General features: G+C 42.5%; 1 protein-coding gene across 3 annotated transcripts in view; it reads right to left on the reverse strand.

The window, feature by feature from the left end:
- LOC26514435 (Down syndrome cell adhesion molecule-like protein Dscam2) overlaps positions 1-17,739 on the reverse strand; it is a 1,172,063-nt gene that overhangs the window by 75,623 nt on the left and 1,078,701 nt on the right. For 2 of the 3 annotated variants that reach the window (XM_044715440.1, XM_044715439.1), the window contains one exon: positions 16,647-16,867. In XM_044715440.1, coding sequence (XP_044571375.1) covers positions 16,647-16,867 — 221 coding nt within the window. Of the gene's footprint in view, positions 1-16,551; positions 16,588-16,646; positions 16,868-17,739 lie in introns of those variants that run through there. The other variant, XM_044715441.1, reaches the window with a different exon arrangement.

The following is a 17,739-nucleotide window of genomic DNA, read 5'->3' on the forward strand; positions in this document are numbered from 1 at the left end:
ACTCAGGATCAATAAGCTGAAGTTGTGGTTGCGGTTTGAGGTTTTTATTTCAGGCAATTCAGGCTATTCATAAAGTGTTACTATTGTGGAAAATAAGGTAAAAAATAATTCACTTACCCACGGGTTTTTTGATTTTAAGCCGATTGTTTCAGTAAGTTGAGATTCTGATTACAAGAAAAAGACTTTAGTAAAAGCAGTGGGTAGTTGGTTTGTGCCTTTTCTGTTCACCGAACTTCAAAACTTTTTGTACTCACGGATATGCCGTCGGCAAACCGCCGCAGGGGGTAGTCGAGAAATTGCTTCATAGCCCGAGATGTACAATGTCGCCTTAAGTCACTTTGGTATTCATGCTTAAAAATTTTTAAATTAATTTTATGTGACAAATTTACTTTAAAAACTTCAATAAATTCCCTCTACTTCAAATCTACTTCACCTCTACTCCATTGCACGTCTCGGGTTCGTAGTTCACCGGCAACACAATTTATTAATATATTTTAATGGCACCATTATCATTTTTTACGGCATCATCATTTTTTTTTTCATTTCATTCTCTTAATATTTTATATCAATTTTACTTTTCGGGCTCCATTTCCTTGAAGGACACGATTTGACCATGATTTTAAGGCATAAAAATATGTTCTGCTCTCAAGTGCGTCCACAAAAAGACTAATTATTCCTAAGCACTCCGTTGCTAACCGTTGCATTTCCGCAAGGCGATTCTTAAACTTCTCTTGGGGTCAGGTGCAGGCAGTGGCCCGGCCCGATGATGATGGTGGGGGAAATGGAACAGGAGGAAGCAGAAATCCAAGACGCCCACCAGTTAATGCACCATCAACGACAGAAACGCGGAGCTGTTCAGTGCTCATTGTTAATATGGCGAATGGTCTCTTCGGACTGCTGGATGATTAGTTACGATTCGAGAAGGTCGTTGATAAACTAAGACCCCAAGAAGGCATTACATATCAAATAGTGGAAAATCGAACATCAATCCTGAATATCACCATTGATCGTCCGTAGAGCGTTGTGCGGCCACTACGTCGAATTTGAACTCACGGGCATAACGGAGGTCCCGGAGTCGTAATCAAAGAACGTATACAAGTTTTGACTGAATGTACCTGGATTCTGCAAGGGTCTGATCAGGCTGGAGTTGATGTGAGATACTTAAAGTCCTGGGTTGGTTCTTCTCAAGTACAGATGGTACGGGGTTTCGGCTGATTCCGTATCGGCCGATCCTACTTGTGGTCCGTTGGGTAACGCGGGTTCTACTTTTGGTCCGTTTCACGGGAGCAACACTCGAAGTAGAATAGATACCGAAGGCTACTTGTGGTCCGTTTTACACAGGAGCCACCCGAAGTAGATAGTTTTAAGAGAGTCCTACTTGAGGTCCGTTTTACACAGGGGCAATACTCAAAGTAGGTTTGTTTTAAGAGAGTCCTCCTTGTGGTCCGTTTTACACAGGATCACTTGAAGTAGGTTGGTTTTAAGTGCCGTACCTTAACACTGAGTAACGAACCGATCTACTCTGTATTCGCAACTATCTTTATTTCAGAAGAACAATTCTAAACTAAGTCTAGGGAAGGTCAATGTTATGTTCCCCCAATGTTAATGAGAATGTCACCCACCTCTGAGTCTGCTGACTCAGATGGCTTGTTCATGCATTTCGGCTTTGCTAGCTGGCTTTGCTTGCTTCGGTCAGTCGGTCATTCTTCCCGCTGATACTGCTGATTACTGCTTCTGGCGCCTTCTACTAGTGCTGGGTTATTAGGTTGGATATTGTTTCATGCTTATTGCTAATTATTACTAATTATTACTAAACAATGCTGATGAATATTGATTAGATCAGATTACTCAGTGAGAATATAGGGTAGGTCTTGGCACTAGGTGCCAACAACCATCAATATGAGAAGGACAACAATCGAAACTCAAACAAGAACGGAAAGCTAACTTCGGGCGGAGCCGAAGTTGATATATCCTTGCAGTTAAGGTTGTTTCATTTCCGATCGTTCAGTTATATGGCGGCTATTGGATATAGTTGGCCGATCCCTATGAAATTTGGCAAATAGGATTATTTTTCCCAAAATGGAATCTTTACCAAGTCCCATCTTTCTAACTTAAAAAACACCAAAGTTATGCGAATTCCGATCGTTCTATGACAGCTATAAAATATAGTCGGCCGATCTATTCAAATATAGCATGTGTGGAAACTCCCAACCCTCTAACTTAAAAAACATCAAAGTTATGGTGTTCGTCCGTAGAGCGTTATGCGGCAACTACGTCAAACTTGAACTCACGGGAGTAACGGTAGGTCCCGGAGTCGTAGTCAAAACCGTAAATAGTCCTGACTAAATTTACCTGGATTCTGCAAGGGACTGCTCGGGTTGGCCACACGCTTGCTGTGATCAGGCATGAGTTGATGTGCTTGAAGTCCTGGGGTGGTTTTCCTCAAGTACCGGTGGTATGGTGGTTCGGCTGATTCCTTATCGGCCGGTCCTACTGGCGGTCCGTTTCACGGGAGCAACACTCTAAGTAGGTTAGATAGCGCGGGGTCTGCTGGTGGTCCGTTTCACGGGAGCAACACTCGAGCTAGACTGGTATGCCGCGGGGTCTCCTCGTGGTCCGTTTCACGGGAGCAACACTTGGAGTAGTTAGGTACCGCGGGGTCTACTGGCGGTCCGTTTCACGGAAGCAACACTCGAAGTAGACTGGTATGCCGCGGGATCAACTCGTGGTCCGTTTCACGGGAGCAGCACGCGAAGTAATAAGGTGACGCGGGGTCTACTTGTGGTGCGTTTCACGGGAGCAACACTCGAGCTAGACTGGTATGCCGCGGGGTCTCCTCGTGGTCCGTTTCACGGGAGCAACACTTGGAGTAGTTAGGTACCGCGGGGTCTACTGGCGGTCCGTTTCACGGAAGCAACACTCGAAGTAGACTGGTATGCCGCGGGATCAACTCGTGGTCCGTTTCACGGGAGCAGCACGCGAAGTAATAAGGTGACGCGGGGTCTCCTCGTGGTCCGTTTCACGGGAGCAACACTTGGAGTAGCTAGGTAACGCGGGGTCTACTGGCGGTCCGTTTCACGGGAGCAACACTCGAAGTAGACTGCTATGCCGCGGGATCAACTCGTGGTCCGTTTCACGGGAGCAACACGCGAAGTAATAAGGTGACGCGGGGTCTACTTGTGGTGCGTTTCACGGGAGCAACACTAGAAGTAGACTGGTATGCCGCGGATTCTACTTGTGAACCGTTTTACACAGGATCACTCGAAGTAGGTTGATTTTAAGTGCCGTGGTCCAGACACTGAGTAACGAGACGATTGACTCTGATTTCGGAACTGTCTTTATTTCAGAAGAATAACTCTTATATAAGATGCTAAATTATACATCATTAAATCTAAGAAAGGTCAAAGTTCTGGACGTGCTAAAACTAAGGTTAATGCCAGGGTCACCCACCTCTGAGTCTGCTGACTCAGGGGTTGTTTGTTCACGTACTGCTTTCCACACGCATTTCGGCTTCGCTGGCTGGTTTCGGCTTGCCTCGGTCAGTCGGTCATTCTTCCTGCTGATCACGCTGATTCTGCTTCCGGAGCCATCGACTAGTGCCGAGTTAGTAGGTTGGGTATTGGCTTATGCTTACATTATTAATAGGCTAGTAGGTCTGATGCTTGTATATCGTGACCTGCTGATGCATCTTGATTATGTAGTAGGTCTTGGCACTAGGTGCCAACATTCTCCCCCCCCATTGAGGTACTCAATAATAGGGGCTGTGCGTTTTTGTTGGACCGTCTTAGTGAACCGATGTGTACCCTTGCGCTAGAAAATATTGTGGATCTTAAAACTAATTACTAAAATCTAATATTACTACAAAAAAAAATTTTTTGAATCATGTGGGTGAGATCTACCAACGATAATTCTATCCGACCTGTTGTCTCCTTCGCCTTGTTGCGCAACCATTCTCCTTGGGCATCCCATGAAGTACTACACCTTTTTTCTGGTTGGTCAGTGCGCATACAGGACTTTTGGTCCTCTCTTGACCTTGCTTCTTGCTCCCTTTCGGAGATGCATGTTACCCATGCCAGATAGGAGGTGACTTCTACTCCTTGAATTTCCTTGGTTACTGGCCCTTTCACTCTGTGCTCTTCAGTTGTGAGTTGACAACCTTGGGCTTGTGGATTGGGGTCCGTCTGCGGCTCTCCTTGTCGATCTTGTCGTGGCTCGTTAGCTTCTTGTTGATCCGCAATGAGTGGGGAACTATGTACTCTTCCGGATTTTACTATTTGCTCCTTGCCGACGCATGCAATCAAACTTTTTCGTGGCTCGTTAGCTTCCGGTGTCCAAGCCGTCGTATTACCGACGACTTGTTTTGCCTTGCTATTAGGAGCTGATTCCGGTCGCACTGGCCCCATGACAATCCATCCAAGCGCGGTATTTTTTAGTAGTGGTTGTCCTTCTCCCAAATATGTCTGTTGTGGCCTCATCACTCTCTTCCTTCACTTCATAGCGAACGGTCGTGATTATTTTTTGCGCTTGCGATAAATTCTATTTTTGCCAAACGCGGGCTTGAAACCTTAATTTAAACACTTTGTTTTCATTACTAATATTGTGTCTTAATATTAAAGTTATACCCGTATCGCTTCGCGCTTGTGCAGTGCCATATTTGGGTGAGCATTTAATAAAATTAAAAACTCGCAATCCAAATATAGCTCTGCTTCTTTTTTTACTCTCTGCCTTTTTAATTTTTGCAGTTAATTCTGCTCTTATCTATTTGCGCGCATTTCGTTACACTTGCGCTCTCCCGTAGCTCTCTCTTTACTAACACTCTCCTCTACCTACTCTTTTACTAACCTTAGTTGGTACAGTGGTTGAAGGCTTATTTGTTTAAAATAAAAAACAAAAAATAATAGAATATTTAAAAATTATAAATTAAATTTTGCTAATTTGCTAATTAATTTTTTAAAATGGAATATAATGTTGTCTGCTCTTTAAAATCGTGCAATAAGCCGATATCTGCGTCCCAGGCCAGCATCTATTGTTGGCTATGCGAAAGTGTCTCACATGCCAAATGTGCTGGCCTTACTGCATCTGTCTCAGATGCCATATCCCGCCGTGTTGGCCTCCATTATTGCTGCAGTGGGTGCCGAGCTGTCCAAGATGAAATGAGATCATTCATGCGACAGACCAAGAGTGGGTTTAAAGATTTGATCGTTGGTTTCCGAAAAATCAACGATCAACTCAGTGCGCTGGATGTTCAATTCAATAGCCTTCAGCTGTTGAATGAATCTCCTAAGCGGAAAAAATCTGCTACTAGGGAAGTTGCCGCTCCAGTAATCGCGGAACAGCTGGATCCTCCCGCAATAATGCAGCCGCTCATTTCCCTTGCTACTCCAAGAGCAGGGACGGTAAATGAAAAGTTAGCACCCGAATTTACCGTAGCAGAGCAAAATTTGTCTGCTTTGTCCTCCATGGCATCACTCCAAGTGATTCCCAGGAATACCCTTGAATTAACCCCCATAGCTTCCACTAGAAATGGTAACCCGCCGCCCGGACCCCCGGAACGGACTGATGCCGCGGTATTACCGTCCGAGGCACCAAAACCATTACAGGTAATACCACCTGTTAGACAAATATTTGTCTCACGGCTAGCCCCCGATACCTCGGAGATTGATATCTCGGCTTATATCAAAGCCAAAACCAAGGCCGTTATTAGAGTGGAAGACATTAGGAAATTTAAATACTCCTACTCGAGGCGCATGTCATCCTTCATGATACGTGTGCCAGTGCCGATGTTTGTGACAATATGTTCGCCTGGCTTCTGGCCAGAGGACATATTTGTACAAGAGCATCAGCCGAGTAAGGTAAAGAAAAAAAACTCGAAGCCTGCTGGAGTCAAGCTCCCAACATCTGTCCAATCCGACTCTTCAAAAAACTAACACGTTCTATCAATCTTACCTATCAGAACTGTCGGGGCCTACGTAGCAAGCTCCCTAGACTTTATTCTGATAGTCTTTCCTTTGCGTCCCATATTATAGTCTTTACTGAAACTTGGTTAAAGCCGGAGATCTTTTGCTCCGAAGTTTTTCCAAGTAGGTACACCACTTTTAGACGTGACCGACCTCTGCGAAGAGGAGGAGGAGTCTTAATTTCTATTGACTCCAATTTCGTTTCTGAAGAGGTAAAGTTACCAGAGTTTGGTGATTTCGAATTTATTTGCGTTAAAGTCATATTGTCTGCTCAATCATTGTTTATTACATGTTCTTACATTCCACCATCTTCCGAGCCGCCCACATACTGGCATCACTTGTCGGCTATACAGGCTGTTACCAATCTTATGTCAGATATTGACCTTCTGATAGTTCTTGGCGACTTTAATTTACCAGAACTCAATTGGTCAATTACTGAAAATTTAACTTTCTTATCACTTTCCACCCATCACGATTTCACGACGGGCATCTTTGACTTGTCCCTAGGCCAGATCAACCATGTTAGAAATTCGTTAGGTCGGCTTCTTGACTTATGTTTTGTATCTGATCCAAATAGTACCACACTTTCCAGAGCGTTGCCCCTCTCAACCCCTGAAGATCCATACCACCCAACGCTTGAAGTTTCAATTGAAACCAATTCTGGTGTCAATCAGAAGACTTCCTGCGTATCAAAGAAGATTCGTTGTTTTCGTAAGGCTGATTTTCGTAAACTTAATTTATTAATTGATACTTTTGACTGGTCCGATATTCTGGCATGCACTGATATAAATATCATCCTAGATAAATTTTATTTGACATTAAATTCATTTTTTGACTTAAGCGTGCCGTGGAAATATCCGTCCGCTACAAATAATCCACCCTGGTTTACAAGGTGCCTAACTAAATTAAAAACATATAAAGACAGGCTTTTAAATAAATATAAAAGAACCTGTAGCAGCATAGATTTCTCAAGATACTTAATAGCTCGGCTAAATTTCTCCGTGCATAACGCCGAATGTTATAAAAATTATATTCGCCGCTGTCGGATTCAGTTCACTCAAGCAGTTTTAAAACTTTGTAAACACGAAGCGTAAACATGTATCTTTTCCCTCCCTACTTACGTATCAAAATTTATCAGCGACTTCGGATCAGGCCATTGCGGATTTATTCGCAAAATTTTTCCAAACAACTTATTTACCTCCTAACACTTCAGATCAGCCATACGCTTACAACATTCAACCAACTAATAGTATATTTGTTCCATTTCTTTCTGAAAACAATATAGTATTGGATCTTCAAAAGGTAAAACCAGTTTATTCGCCAGGCCCCGACGGAGTACCAGCCTGTGTGCTAAAATACTGTGCTAGGGCTCTGTGCAAACCTCTTCAAAAACTATTTAACTTATCTTTAGAATCTTCGATTTTCCCCCTTAAATGGAAGGAATCTTTCATAATTCCTCTGCACAAAAAGGGGAAAAAATCCGATGCTGCCAACTACAGAGGCATCTCAAAATTGTCAGCGATTCCAAAGTTATTCGAAAAATTAATAACTCCTCATTTGCAACACCTATGCTCATCAATAATTTCTCCATGTCAGCATGGTTTCATTAAGCGTCGCTCAACCACCACTAATTTATTGGAGTTGACATCCTTTGTTTTAGATGGCTTCCAAAAGGGACTTCAAACTGATGTTATTTACACAGACTTTAGTAAAGCATTTGATTTAGTTAATCACTCACTCTTGTTGAGTAAACTAAATCTTTTGGGATTCTCAACCGACCTCATTACGTGGATCTCCAGGTATTTAAATGGAAGAACACAGAGAGTCTTATTTAAAAATCAATACTCCCGCTTAGTCCGTGCCACATCTGGTGTCCCTCAAGGAAGCCATCTTGGCCCATTACTATTCACTCTTTTTATAAATGACTTGCCCCCATCCATAACGAACGCGCTGGTACTAATGTACGCAGACGATGTTAAGCTTTGTCTCCAATATAAGTTCCCGTCTGCCCAAAACAGACTCCAGTCGGATCTTGACAATTTTCAAAAATGGTGTTTAGCTAATGACTTAATACTTAATGGATCAAAATGCAAACTTATGTCTTTTTATCGTACTAGTCCTCACCAGGCTTCGTACAATCTCTCTGGGATTGCCTTAGAAAAATTAACTCAGGTTAATGATCTTGGTGTCCTCTTAGACATAAAACTTAAATTTTCCGACCATATTTCTTCAATGGTTAATAAGGCTAAAGGTGTTGTCGGTTTTATTAAAAGATGGGCAAAGGAATTTAACGACCCTTACATTACTAAAAGCTTATTTATATCCTTGGTCCGCCCGATACTGGAGTACGGTTCATGTGTCTGGTGTCCCCAATACGGTGTTCATCAAGACCGCATAGAATCCGTACAAAAAAACTTCTTATTATTTGCTCTTAGGGAACTTAACTGGGACGCAAATCTTCACCTACCTTCGTATAATAGTAGACTCCTACTAATAAACTTACCCTCCTTAAAAAACCGTAGAACAATGCTGGGTGTCGTTTTCCTACAGAACCTTATTAATGGTGATGTAGATAGCCAGCACTTACTAACACGCTTACAGTTTAACGTTCCGAATAGAAGGACCAGAAACTTAGTCCTTTATTCTTAAGCCATTGTAGATCGACATATGCACAGCATGATCCCATTAGGATTTTATGTTCGAACTACAATGGTCTGTATAATATTATTTCTCTTTCCTCCCAGTCAAATTTGAAAACCTCCATTTTAAATTACCTACAAGAACATACTAATTCTTCCTCGTTTTTTTTATAATCCTTCTATTTAAACTTCTATACTATACTCCCCCTCGGCGCCCCTCGGCTCCCCCAGGCGCCCCTCGGTCGGTTGGGCGGGAGGTGGGCTGTACGTATGCAGTGGGAACCGCGCGAAATAAGCTGGGAGATGATTTCGGCGCCCAACAACAGATCAATTTTCTGGGGCTGCGTAAATTCAGGATCGGCTAAGCGCAACCGAGGTGAGATATTTCTTGGCGCTTGAATAGGGTGGGTTGGTTGATTGGGCATTATTTCCGGTAGTACAACGACGTTGATTTGATCTTCGAAGTCAGTGGTTAATGATGATAGGGTCACCACAGCTTTTTTTCGTGATCTTTTAGTTGTTCCTCCCAGTTCAGCGATATTCAGGGTTGATGGCTCCAATTGTAGTCCAAGTGTGTCAGCCATCCTTCTGGTGATTATGTTAATCTGTGATCCAGAATCTAGGAGTGTGCGGCATTGCTGATGGGTTCCGGCTGGGCCATGTATTGCCACTTGGGCGGTTGGTAACAGAACGGTGGGCTTATCTGTAAGCAGGGCTGTGGCTGAACACACCAATCGTGATGAACTGGATCGAAGTGGAGCAGCCGACGTATTTTTCTGCATTGTTACTTGACTGGTTGCCTGACGCTCAAGGTTTTCTAACATCTGCTTCAGAGATTGTCGATTGGTTGGATCGGTGACGGCTAGTTCTAGAGATGACAGCGTGTGTGGGTCCAATCTTTCCTCAATGATGTGTATCAAGATTGGGTCCCAGTTGTCTGTTGACACATTGAGTGCGTCGAGAGTGGCGACCGTTCGGAGCACGGTATCATGTAAGCTGCGCAGCTGGTCCGCTGATCCATTTGTTCTGGGGTGTCCGAAAAGCTCTTGGATCGCGGATTTAATCAACAGCCGTTCATTGTGGTATCGATTCTTTAGTCGTTGCCATGCATCCTGGTACTTGGTCTGTCCAATCGACGTTGAGATTAGGTTTTGTGCTTCACCTGTTACATGATTCTCCAAATGACGCAATTTTACTGCATCGCTGTAGTCTAAAAATTTCGTAGAATCGTAGCCAATGTCGTAGTCTCCGTCAAACCTTGGAATTTCTACTGGTGGTATTACAAACGGAGGTGCAATCGCGGGTTTTTGTGTTGATGCTGAAGTTGATTGCGATTCTTCGCTCAAAAACGAAAAGTATTCTGCTCGTACAACCTGAAATCTGTCATCGGTGTGTCCATCATTTTTTATGCCTGATTCCAGGTCGATGAGATCATGGTATCCCGTGACGATTTCCTTCCATAGCTCCTTCATGTGTTGTCTGACGTGTGTGGAAACTTCCCGTCCTTCGGTGCGGTTGCACAGAAAGTCTTCCATATCGTCTAATCGTCCTTCATGTCTTCGTTTATGTTAATCGAAGGTCTTCTCCTTCGTTTCCTCGTGATGATTGTGCCTTTGGCTCGAGATTTTCGCCTGTTTTCCATCCGAAAATATTGCTTCATATTTTTTCACAAGCTCTTCAGCGCTTTGGCCGTTGTGAAATACTCATTCTCAGGACTTAGTGCTAGCTCATGGAGCTAGGCATCATTTTTTTTAAACTGGGTCCATGAGTGAGTGAGCTGTCTGAGTTTCTCCTCGAAGTATCCTCCCTTGAGTTTACGCTCTGCGGAGTCCTTAGTGAAGTTTCTTATTAGCCTTTGGATGGCTATGTTGCTTTAAATTTTCTCATCAATGAGCATTTGGATTACGTTGTCTGATTCTGATCCCATTGTTGCGATGTATCTCTCCTCTCTTTTTTTTTTTTTTTTTTTCGTTGAGTTAAATTGCGTTGAGGTTTGTGTTCAAGTTGTGATCCTAAAGGATCACATCGGGGTCACCAAATGTTCGTCCGTAGAGCGTTATGCGGCAACTACGTCAAACTTGAACTCACGGGAGTAACGGTAGGTCCCGGAGTCGTAGTCAAAACCGTAAATAGTCCTGACTAAATTTACCTGGATTCTGCAAGGGAGTGCTCGGGTTTGCCAGACGCTTGCTGTGATCAGGCATGAGTTGATGTGCTTGAAGTCCTGGGGTGGTTTTCCTCAAGTACCGGTGGTATGGTGGTTCGGCTGATTCCTTATCGGCCGGTCCTACTGGCGGTCCGTTTCACGGGAGCAACACTCTAAGTAGGTTAGATAGCGCGGGGTCTGCTGGTGGACCGTTTCACGGGAGCAACACTCGAGCTAGACTGGTATGCCGCGGGGTCTCCTCGTGGTCCGTTTCACGGGAGCAACACTTGGAGTAGTTAGGTACCGCGGGGTCTACTGGCGGTCCGTTTCACGGGAGCAACACTCGAAGTAGACTGGTATGCCGCGGGATCAACTCGTGGTCCGTTTCACGGGAGCAACACGCGAAGTAATAAGGTGACGCGGGGTCTACTTGTGGTCCGTTTCACGGGAGCAACACTAGAAGTAGACTGGTATGCCGCGGATTCTACTTGTGAACCGTTTTACACAGGATCACTCGAAGTAGGTTGATTTTAAGTGCCGTGGTCCAGACACTGAGTAACGAGACGATTGACTCTGATTTCGGAACTGTCTTTATTTCAGAAGAATAACTCTTATATAAGATGCCAAATTATACATCATTAAATCTAAGAAAGGTCAAAGTTCTGGACGTGCTAAAACTAAGGTTAATGCCAGGGTCACCCACCTCTGAGTCTGCTGACTCAGGGGTTGTTTGTTCACGTACTGCTTTCCACACGCATTTCGGCTTCGCTGGCTGGTTTCGGCTTGCCTCGGTCAGTCGGTCATTCTTCCCGCTTCCGGAGCCATCGACTAGTGCCGAGTTAGTAGGTTGGGTATTGGCTTATGCTTACATTATTAATAGGCTAGTAGGTCTGATGCTTGTATATCGTGACCTGCTGATGCATCTTGATTAGGTAGTAGGTCTTGGCACTAGGTGCCAACATTTCCGATCAATCCGTTCCAACTTATGCACTACCTGCAAAAAAAAGAAGGATGTGTGCAAAGTTTCAACTCGATAGCTCTAAAACTGAGAGACTACGGACAGACGGACATGCTTATATCGGAGGAGGTGATCCTGACCAAGAATATATATACTTTATAGAGTCGGAGATGTCTCCTTCACTGCGTTGCACACTTTTGACCAAAATTATAATACCCTCTGCAAGGGGTAAAAAGGATGCAGGAATTAGAAGCCAGCTTGTCAAGAATCAAGGTAGGACATTCGCCGAGTCCAAGATTCAGTATTAAATATACTAATCGGGGCACACGAAGAAAATTAAGCCCAGAATTGGTCTCAGTGGAACAAGTAAGGCAGGTTATTACAAAAATACAAGTACACCTCCCACCAATCACAGGTGAGACAGCTCGAGAAATGTATCGACTGGCGAGCACACAGGTGAAAGAAACCGAACATTGTTGATGTTCCACACGAGTATCCCGTTGGTAGAAGAGGACGAATTCACTGTATATTGTATGGAAACACAAGCAACCAGAGGAGGCTTATTAATAACAAAAACAGAAACAAGGTATTTGGCAACAGATGACCACCGAAAACTTTCGTCAATGTATCAGTGAAACTAACGGAAAGAAGGTATGCGAATTGAAAAAAATCGCTTTTCGGCCCAGACATCGGGTTTAGCATTTTTAGCATCTTATAAAAGATATTTTCTTTTGAAATAAAGATAGATGCGAATACAGAGTTAAACGGCACGTTACTCAGCATCATCTCGTGGTACTTAAGCCTAACCTACTTAGCCTGTTGCTCCCGCCAGAAGGACTAAGGAATAAGCCAGGTAAATTTAGTCAGACTTTCAATATGCTTTTGACTACGACTCCGTGTCCTAGCGTTACGCCCACGAGTTCAAGATCGACAATAGTGCTCTACGGATGAACACAAACATTGTGAAAATAAGAAAGGAAAGATAACTTCAGCCGATGTTGATATACCCTAACAGCTAGGTAGCAGTTTAAATATAATATATGTCGAGAATTAATATGAATTGTCATTTTTAAGTCTTAATATATTCGTACGACAGTGACAAATATAGTCAGTTTTAAATCATAATTAATTCGTACGACATGAAATAAAATGATGAAATAAAGCAAGCATAGAGAAAGGAAGAGGAGATTGAAGTCGACCGATTCTGCCACCTCCATATACTGCCTGCAAATAAGAGAAGAGTGTCTGCAAAATTTCAAGTCGAGAGCTTTAAAACTGACACACTAGTAGAAACAGACAGATAGACTCAGGAGAAGGATCCTGATCAAGAATATACATACTTTATAGGGTCCAAGATGTGTGCTTCACTGCGTTAAACCCCCTACAAGGGTATAATAAAAGAAAGAAAAAATGCTTAATTTTAAATATGCAGGATGTTATGCAGGTTAACCCTCTGCACACCCGATTTAACAAACTGATTACCTATAGCACACAAATAAAAACTTCCACTGACTTTAATACATGGGATTTAATACCTGACTACATTCTATTAATGCCATATAACTGAACGATCGGAAATGACTTTTGAGGAAAATGAATTTTTGAGGGAATGTGCTGAATATTCAGCGGTAAGAGGGGGAAATCGATTGGATTTAGAACTTGTGTTCAGGATGTTTGAAAAGGAGAGGAGAGCAAGGGGTCCGAATAGTCCTGGAATGGTCCTGGGCTCGTGGTTACATTAAGTGAGTGTAGAAGACATTTCTACCAAGCTTTGGAGAAAAATAGGTTTTCGTGCAGCTGGGGCTTATGGCAGAGTATTGTGACGGATTTGTTGCTTACTAGTGCATACGACCACCTACCAGATTGCATACTACCAGCTGATGTACCAGACATAGTATCACTGACTTTAAGCCCAATTTTGTATTAGAAGTCCGCTCTTGGAAAAATTCTAACAATTTAAAGCTATACAAAGCTACAATTTAAAGGACCCACATTTTCACCAGCTTCAGCGAGTTCAGTTAATAATTGGATTTTTTTCGAGATGATTTGTGTGGAGAAAATTTGTCTATCTCCTGGTTTACTCTACATCGAAAATAAAATCGTTTCTAAACGAACGTTCTTTCTGAGCGGTCGCGACTAGTCAACCCCCAAGCTACTTTAGGCGAGCGGCTCGATCAACAGCTCTCGCCAGTTCCGGGAAGTGGAAAATTGCACCGATTCGATTTTGATGGCATCAAAGGAAGAACTGGATTGCGAGAGGCTAAGAACTTCATGCGGTTAGAGAGTGGTGCATTTCAGTCAGGTTGCCAATAAAAAATACCGCGGTGTACTGGGCGATTCATAGTCAAAGGATCAACGTCGTTTCCAATCGTTGGAGAGGAGGCTGTCTCATCAGCCGGAACTGCTCCCTCAGTATTCGGCTGTTATAAGGAAGTATCTACCTAGGTCATATGGTCCTTGGTTCCGCCACAGTTGCATCGGGATTGCAAATTTTTTGTGCCACATCACTGTGTGGCAGATTACTTCTTGAATGACATCTTAATATGTGGCATTATCCAACCGTAGCTTTTCAAATCCTGCTTAGGGTTCGTTCGCATCCGGTGGCGCTGACTGGCGAAATCTGTCAAGTCTACCGTTGTGTGAGGATGGCCTCGACAGAAATCTACATGTAGAGCATTTTGTGGCTAGATTCATCTCTGGATGAGCCGCAAACATATAAATTTTACACCGTTACATATGGATCAAAGCCGACTTTCTATCTATCTGTGCGATTACTTCTATATTGGCTAAGGACCATTTCTGGTGGCAATACCAGGGAAGCGGTTGTTTGCATATTAAGGAAAATTTCAGCGCCTAGCGTTTTGACCGGCGTGCCGGAAGAGGCTCGGGAGTCTTTTTTAACCGTGGGATTTTTCCTCTGATCAGATGCTCCTTTCCTTTTACACAGAGTGGCCAGAGATCTGTCAGAACTTCAGTCACATCTAATGTGCAGGAGATCCGCGGCTGGCGCTTACTTCTGGAGCTCTCGTGCAGATTCATGGATTCTGTGACGCCAGCATTGAAGCCTACTGAGCGTGTGTGTACGTAGTTTCCAGGTCGCCAGGAGCAGAGAGCCGACTCCTATGCTGCTGAGCTGAGTTGTTGGCGAAAATGATGGCGAAGTATGTTTATTGGTTTGACTCGTCAGTTGTGTTATCCTGGATTCGAGATGAGCCTGCCAGGTTTAACGTTTTCGTCGCCAATCACGTGTCAGCCATCCAAATATCAATCTTTCCATGGAGTTGCGCTATGTGCCTAATTCGCAAAATCGAGCTGGCATCTTATCCCGTGGATCCCTTCCTTCTGACTTGATCGGATCCAGTTTATGGTGACAGGGGCCGCCCTTTCTTATAGAGGCATAGGACTAGCCTTCGACGATAGAAATCGAGAAGCTAGCTTTAGCATTTCGCCCCAGCTTTAGCACTTTTTGTTGGTGAAATTGGCATATACGAACCACGGGGCGTTATGCAAATAAGCTACCTCATTTTCAGCGCGCTTATTAGTGTGATATAATAAGTATGTTGCACACTTGAGTTGATAGAGTTGTCCTATATATCACATTTTCTTTCTTTCATTTGGATTGCTTAGAATAGACGGGCGGCTCAAGAACTTATTCTTAGATAACGATGGTCGTTACCCAGTTATCTCCAAGAAGCCATCTGGTGACGCAAAGCACAATCGTTAGCTTTTATGAGCAGAACCTGCGCGCTATTTTGCATTGGCCTATTCGGGGGAGAAAGAGTGCTTAAGGCCATAAATAAACATGTGAGATGTTTTAGGAAGCCTCGTTAATTGGAGCATGTAATGGGATATATTCTTTAAAAAAAAGTCTAAGGTCTTCGATGAAACCGGTATTGATTTTTGTGATCATTCTCGTATAAGTCGGAGGTTCGCAACAAAGCCCCCATAAAGTATTACACCATCTTTTTCATTTATGTTACGACAAAGACTTTTTTTTTATCAAGCGGATATTTCTTAGCGACGAGCAACAGAGAGCGTTCCGGGGTTTTGCCTTCCAGAGTCATTGAATGGAAGGTAATCGCTTCCCGTTCATCTCCGTCTCCAAAACTTCTGTTAAGACAGCAAAGTATAATTTTTACAGGGTTCTAGGCTTGGCTGTAATAAACGCCGACGAGTTGCATTGCTTATTTTTAATATTGCTGCGGTGAATAATTCGCGACCTTTAGCCTTTCTCTGAAAACCCAGATGATCTGGATGTCCTGACTCCTGATAATTTTTTGCACAAAACTCAACTTCAACCGGTTGGACGCCTTCAAGACGTCGTCTTTCTTTAGCAATGTTTCTGGTTCAGATGGAAAGAAGAATATTTAAATCTGTTGAGCTATTAGCGTTTTGAAAGCGACCGAATTAATAAGGCGAGGTTTAATACGTATTTCAATTTATTATAGGTCAATTTAACCCCAAAAAAAATTCCGCGGCCGATCCATAACAATGCCGAATAACAAGTGCATAAAAACCTAAGAGCTTGCGCAGAAGCTCCACCAAAGCTCCCAAAGTGCATGCGCTACAAAAGAACAACAAAGCGCATGCGAATCTGGGAGAATCAAAGAATATGGAACAGCTGATAACGGGCAATTAGTGGACCGCTAGTTACATTGAGAGAATTAATTAGTGATAATTATGATATTTGATGCTGGCACAAGTCCCAACAAAACTTTTGCAGCACTATATTTTATTGGTATACAAATTGATAGAAAATAAAATTAAATTTGTCGAAGTCAATCTGCAAACAAGTATACAAAAAATGTTTTAAAATGAATGCAATATGGAAGAATGCAATTTAGTTATTACCTCTCTCTCCAGTTATCTGGGGCCTTGACTACATTACTAAACATAACTTTATTATGAGGCAATCCCCAATTGCAATACCCATTGTTTATATTTACCTGTTGAGGACCTAACGAATCTACCATCACATTCGTTGGGGGAGCAGATGGAACCTCAGAGTCCGTTACTATAAATAGGACATCACTAGGTGCACTAATACCTATATCATTTTCTGAATACAATCGAACGTGGTACGCTTGTGCTGGCTTAAGTAGCTGTAGTTGTGTGGTTGTCCGATCTCCGGGCAACCGATTTTGATTTCTATAATCTGTCCATCCATCTAGAAGCATATAAACACAAATTATTTGTAATAAGAAAAGAATTATTAAAAGCTTAATCGGAGTGGATTTTTATCTGACATAGTTGGACGATCAAATGGAATTATTATAATCTGAATTAAATTTATCTTAAATCTATAAATCTTCTATCTAACTTTAAGAACACCAAACTTGTGTGATCATTCAGTTATATTTCAGTTCAGCACCGATTGGATATTATCCACCAACCATAATCTAATTTTGTAGATAAGATAATTTAATGTGATTTTTGAGCTTATACGTTTATACAGTTTCTATGTAGAATGGTGCTACTACTGAAGCCCTGCCCTGTTTTCGGTAGTATCAGGTATAAAATTGAGAGGCTAGATACTTGAGAGGCTTATTCGCGTAGAATCTGACAGAAAGACGGACAGAAAGGGCGTAGCCAGATCGAATTTAAATTGAATATTATTTTTTGCTGATTTTATATTTAAATTTGCCAAGTAACAGTAGTGTGGGATCATTATTGTATTTTATGAATAAAAAATCGTTCATTCCGGCCAAAAAAACCTTTTCGCATATATTATACATATATGCACGAAATTTTATTTTTAGTAAAATAAAATTTCGGTTGTAGGTTCCTTAGGTTGAGTAAAATGTGAGATTAACGAAATATTTGGTGACACCAACGTGCAATCCCCAAATAAGTGAATCAAAATTTTGTTGTATTCTCACCCAAATTTCTTGCAACCAAATGACTTCTTGCAAATATTTGGATAAAGATTTTTTTAATAAAAAAAATACCTTTCGTTTAGTATGTTATTCATTCAGAACGCACGGAGAAAATTTTTAATGGAAGAAAGCTGTTGGGCCAAGCAGCCACCAAAAAATGCAT

Source organism: Drosophila ananassae, chromosome 3L, assembly GCF_017639315.1.
Source record: "Drosophila ananassae strain 14024-0371.13 chromosome 3L, ASM1763931v2, whole genome shotgun sequence".
Lineage (NCBI taxonomy): Eukaryota > Metazoa > Arthropoda > Insecta > Diptera > Drosophilidae > Drosophila > Drosophila ananassae.